This window comes from Larimichthys crocea, chromosome II, assembly GCF_000972845.2.
Source record: "Larimichthys crocea isolate SSNF chromosome II, L_crocea_2.0, whole genome shotgun sequence".
Taxonomy (NCBI): domain Eukaryota; kingdom Metazoa; phylum Chordata; class Actinopteri; family Sciaenidae; genus Larimichthys; species Larimichthys crocea.
In genome coordinates this window covers 8,723,161-8,729,160 of record NC_040012.1, presented here as the reverse complement: position 1 = coordinate 8,729,160, position 6,000 = coordinate 8,723,161, and the positions used below count along the sequence as shown (strand labels likewise).

The following is a 6,000-nucleotide window of genomic DNA, read 5'->3' as shown; positions in this document are numbered from 1 at the left end:
TATCTCAACACTGTGTTGGCCAGGGTCGAGGAAACCTATTGCTGCCTTCCTAGTCATAATAGATAGCTGGCTGTTGACGTTCCAATCTGCGTAAACAGACATCTGTGTCTCCAGACTAGAATATGCTGACAATAACACCTCCATGAGTAAACTAATTCTGGGCATGTAGTATTTGTGGTGTTATCTTGGGGTTTAAAGTCGATCCACCGGGATGAGTTTGGCAGAATGCGAGACCGACTCAGGCACTTCTGATGAACTTTGAGAGTGTCTCTAATTCTCCTTGGCCAAGCGTCAATAAATAATACAGCATAAGACATCAGAGGCTCCTGAACACTTTCTTCCTTCCTGACCTCACGATTGACCTTTGACTCCAGCAATTTCTCCACAACAAGTGCATGTGTTTGAACTGTGGGAGGAAGCCGGAGAACCCACGGAGACACAAGGAGGACATGCAAACTGTTTTCTTAACTGATTTCTTAACTGATTTTTGATGTTTTTAATTAAATTTCTTCTCTTTTTAATTTTTTATTTCTATTGCTGTTGCTTGTCTTAATGTCGAATGTTTTTCCTTGCCTCTGTAAAGCACTATGAAATAAACTTGCCTTGCCTTGCCTTATTTAAAACTTTCTGATTTTAGGGGTGCTGCAGCCCCTGGATAACATTTATTAATTATTGGAAATTATTCAGATTCTTTAACATGCTAAATATTTCAAATGAAATCAAGTTTATTTGTAATGCCTTTTACAATAGCCAAACGGTACCCAAAGTGCTTTACAACAAAGCCATAAAACAATACATAACAGATACATAACAAAGAAATACAGTTGGGAGACAAGTCTAAAATTGGAGAGCACAGACAGGTCAAGATGCTTTTTTATTATTATTTATATTTATATGGATTATCTCAGTTGTATTGTCACTTATTTGGCCTCTCCTGTGTCTCCTAGTGCGTCTTTCCTCAGACACACACACACTAAAAGCAGAAGTCAAGGAAGTCGGGAAATCAGCGGCGGTCATGTGACGCTGGTGTGGGCGGGTCTGTGCGTCTGAGCCGGCCAGTAGCAGCGCAGCGTCGGTCCAGGTCCCAGCAGCTCCATGGGAAAAAAAAAAAAAAAAAGCCGAGAGAGAGGAGACGAATAACGGTACACACCAACATTTATGGAGCCGAATATAACCGCACCGCATGTGTGTCTCCTCCTGTGGTGCATACATGAATAAAAGTCTCCGGGGACGGACGCGGTGATCGGCGGTTTTATTGAGGGGAGGGAGGTGGTGGTGGTGGGGGGGACTGAGGAAAAACAAGCGGTCCACCATTGTCTGCGTAGAAATAAGAATGGCCTGGATGTGGAAGGTAAGAGAGTCACATACATCACAGTGCAAAATGCAAGAGAGACACACACACACACACAGGCAGCCAGCTGACGTGGTCGGCTTTACGTCCGTGTGCATGTGAGCAGATGTTGGGGTGAAATGTGAGCCGTGGTGCCGGTGCTGCTGCTGCTGCTGCTGGCGGTGGTGGTGTTGTTGGTGGTACTGATGCTCCGTGAAGGGAATTAAACCCTATTCTGTTTTTTTTGTAATTTGAACACTGGATTTGTCATTTTCACTCGTGCACATGAAAGAACAAGCAGCCTCGTGTGTGTGTGTGTGTGTGTGTGTGTGTGTGTGTGTGTGTGTGTGTGTGTGTGTGTGTGTGTGTTATTTTGAATGATTTGCACTCAGTCCATGTTTGTGTTTATTGTTCAGGCACATGCCTGGCCTATCCAGCTGTGTTCACAACATCCTTCATGACACACGTTCAGGTTTAAAGAGGCAAAATTAACAAAAAAGTTCCTCAGTCAGGCATCAGTAATTTACAAATGCTTGACACATGTGTACTAGTCTGACATCTGTAAAAGGGTAAAAGGTCAGAAAACAGTGAAGTCTGTAAGGGTTAAAGGGATAGTTGACTGAGAAACTTCCTCAGATAGTTTGAAAACATTTGTGAAGCTGGAAACGACTGAAACAACTTGTTTTTTAGTGATATGACAACTAATCGGCTGTTGGTGATTATTTTTGTCGTCAGTTCACGAATAGATTAATCATTGTGGCTATAAAAGGTCAGAAAACAGTTTAAAATGTATCTTACAGTGAAGGGGGATGTCTTCAGATAGTTTGAGAACATTTGTCAAGCTGGAAACGACTGATGACGTTGATAAAGTGACAGCTAATCAGTTGTTGGTGATTAATTTTGTTGTTGATTGATAAATAAATAAATGATATACAAGGTCAGAAAATGGTTCAACATTGTCCACAACAGTCTCTTAGAGTTAAAGATGACATCTTCAAACAGTATGAGAAGCTAGAAATGACACTCTTCAACTGTCTGTGATTATTTTTGTTGTGAGTTGACATATAGTTTAATCATTGTGGCTCTGAAAGGTCATAAAATAGAGAAAAAACAGATTCCCAGAGTTCAAGATGATGTCTTTAAATAACTTCATATGTGACACATTTATACTACTTTTCTTCAGTTACTCTCCGTACAGTGTCAGAAAACTGTGAAAAATGTCCATCACAGTCTCTGGGAGTTAAAGGTGACCTCTTCAGATAGTTTGTGAAGCTGGAAACGACTCAAATGACTGATATTTTTGGTGATGAAATTACTTAACTAATCAGTTGTTGGGATATTTTTGGTGATGAAATTACTTAACTAATCAGTTGTTGGTGCTTAATTTTATTTCCATTGACAAATAGATTATTTATTGTAGTTATAAAGGTAATAAAATTGTAAAAAAAAAAAATGTCCATTACAGATCCCCAGAGTTTAAGGCGACATCTTTAAATAGCTTCTTTTGAGAGTTCTGGTGTGGTTGTTTTGTGTTTTATAACAAAATTTAACATTGATTTCTTCACATTGTTGAGTTTATGCAAAAAGGTTTTGTAGAGAAATAGTCTTATAGTTTTTACAGTGATGCATTGGTACTAATTCAGATTAGATTAATCTGGATTTCTCAAGTAATCTGTCAATTGTTTGTTATATAAAATGTAAAAAAAAAAAAGCCCATCACATGTTATTAAAGCCCAAGGAACGTCATCAAACGTCTGATCAAAGAGGGATATTCAGTCTATTATTTACCCTGCTGGTGTAGTCGAAGTCGAAGATAGCAAGCGTCCTTCAGAGGAATCCCCGTGCTTATATGGACAGTTCAGTTGGACAGTCTGTCACAGTTTCATTGTGCCAAACTTGAGAGTTTTCATTCATTTAAAGGCACTTTGGTTCCTGTCAATCACACAACAACACCCACAGGAAGAAAACTGTCAACAACGCGTCACTTTACAGAGTCACTCAGGCTGTTTTTGTCATCTGAGACAGGAGATAATTTCACACAAGATTTGCCTGTTGTATTTTAATAAAAAAAAAGAAAATATAATTACATGATACAAATTACAGCGTGATTGAAGGAAATGTAAACGAGGAGCGGATGCAAGTAAATGAGCTGTAGCTTTGGATTAAATGACACCGGCGTTCTTGTTTCCTGTCAGCTGAACGTTAGTCATTACTCCAGCTTTATCATATAATCAGCTGCTAACTTCCCTTATTTAGTCAACTTGTTGCTCACACTATGATACGATACCAGACAAAGCGACGACCTCCCTGTCTGTGAAGTGAAACCGATGGGGAAGTGTAGTTTTGACATAGGTTTCGCCGTTTTGAGTGGAAAATATGCGGTGTTGGCTGCTGCCATGTTGGATGTACAGTACTGATGCTAATGCCCGGTTAATCTAAATATTTGCCATCACGTGGATCATCATCAGACTGAATGACAACTGGGTGCTTGAATAAACCATCTCCAATGGCACCTACCTGTCAATCAAACCGGCCACGTTGTTAATTTTACATAACTTTAAGCCTTAATATAATCTGAACAGGTGAGTTCTATAAAAATTCACCCTCGGTACAGTTGGAAAATGTGGAAATGAGACCAAAACTGTTTGTTGTACCGGGCTGTAAACATGTTTATTTCTGCTGTAAAGTTGGATGTTTTCATATGGGGACTTATGGAGATCGACTCACTTCTGCAGCCAGTCTCAAGTGGCCGTTTCGAGGAATTACAGTTTTTAGCCCTTTCACTTTCCAGCGCTGGAGGTTGTCGCTTGGTAGAAACAGCAAGAATGACAGAAAAATGTCTGTAAATAAATAAACCTGTATTTTCAGATGTGACAGTCTGTATTGTTTGCATTCATAAACAGTGATATGGAAAACATCATTATTATTACCTGTGTGATTTAAAACTGCCACTCTTCTGTGAACATACATAGTCATACAGTAAGCACAGTACCTGTCTGATGATGTGTTTAGGTCCATGAGCGTATGCATTTCTTAACCCACCAGCCCGCCCTAGCATTGCTTATAACTGAGAGCTGTCTAACTCGCAGTGTACTCCTTAGTTCATGTTTATATAATTGGTGAGAGAGGCCTGTAGAGAGAGCTCTGACGTGCAGCTTTTTCCTCTTTGTTAGCTTGTGTTTTAATTGGGGTGAGTTCATCCGTGAAGAGCTGTGCTCGAGCTGGGAAAGGCTGAGGCTGTTGTCCTCCATCATAACGGTTCAGGATGAGCTCTCCATCATCAGTCACGTCTCATCCAAAGATGGTGATGCTGCTGTAAGTCCTAACTACATGTGACAGAATAAGGCCAGCGGAGCAAGTTTGTGACAAGTTCATGTCGGCACACAGAGGCACAAACACACAGAAATGTGTGTGCATCCATTCAAATGAATGAATGAATGCACACAGTCACTTGTGTGTGTCGAGAGGTGTTGGAACAGCTATGGGGAATGCAGTGAGTGCCCCAGTTCTTTAGGAGTTTCAGGGATGAATGGCACTTCTCTGAGTCCCCCTTGTCCCATGTGATTGTGTTACAGGAGAAGCCAGACTGATAAAAAGTGCCCCACCACAGTTTTAGAGAAAGGACAGGGCACCAGCAGGATGTTGAATGAGGCTGAGACACTGGTCTTTATTCAGAGGTTTATCAAATCCGGGCTCGGGTTTCCTTTTGTGCCTTTGTGTTGAGTGTGAAGTTTACATGAGATCTTTGGATATACAATGTGTTATAGTTTTTAATGTATGCAGGGTCCTTAAGGAAAACTTCATTTTAAATTCTACAGTACATCAGTTTCTAACAGATTCCTTCATACAATAATGATACTTGAAGTCATGATAAAGTCACTTTATAGCAGAAGTTTAGTTTCATTCATAAAGATGCTGAAGATGAATAAATAGAAAATACACAGCAAAACCTGAAGCCATAATTTTATAAAACAAAATTAATATTTGCTAAAGATTATTGGTAATTTTTTTTTTAAATGATCAAAAGTAAGAAATGTCATTTTAATTATTTTTCTGCCGTGATGCCCCTAGAGGAAATAATGGTTACTGGACTGACAGTATCAGCACTATAATTTGTTAAATGTACGACCTAACGTTTACGTGGGGCGAACCCCCAAAATAATTCATATGCTTTGATTCCAACAGTCACACAGGCAGTTAACTTTTCAGTAGAGCTGCACGGGTAAATCTGATCAGGTCACTGGAGTATATTTAAGTCTATAGCAATAAGTTGCAGTATAGAAATGCCAAACTAGGTTTGAGGTAATTTAGAAACAGTGTCTACATTACTTGGTTTCTCCACCAGAGAGCACTGATCCATTTACTTCTGCTGTCATATGTCCCACTTAGTATGTGTCTTGTGTACTAAAACACCCCAAAACTAATTAAAAAAAAAGTGACATAATGTAGAATTTCAGTGAAAACCGTGTGTTAAATTACAGTTACAATAAAACTAAACGCTGCTCTGCCACAGAGAGACAGCCAGATAAAACAAGAGAAAGCTAGCCGGAGACTAAAACTAAATTTACTTTCTTCGTGAGCTGAGAACAACCAGCCTGAAAACTGAGAACAGACATCTGGCAATTCAGTTTATTAATCCACATAACTAACAACTAATCCCGTAATGAAGA

General features: G+C 39.5%; 1 protein-coding gene across 1 annotated transcript in view; it reads left to right on the top strand.

Annotated features, from left to right (window-relative positions):
* The first annotated feature begins 949 nt into the window (after nucleotides 1–949).
* st6galnac3 (ST6 (alpha-N-acetyl-neuraminyl-2,3-beta-galactosyl-1,3)-N-acetylgalactosaminide alpha-2,6-sialyltransferase 3) overlaps nucleotides 950–6,000 on the top strand; it is a 77,671-nt gene continuing 72,620 nt past the window's right edge. The window contains exon 1 of the mRNA XM_019266293.2: nucleotides 950–1,351. Coding sequence (XP_019121838.2) covers nucleotides 1,334–1,351 — 18 coding nt within the window. The 5' untranslated portion in view covers nucleotides 950–1,333. The remainder of the gene's footprint in view (nucleotides 1,352–6,000) is intronic.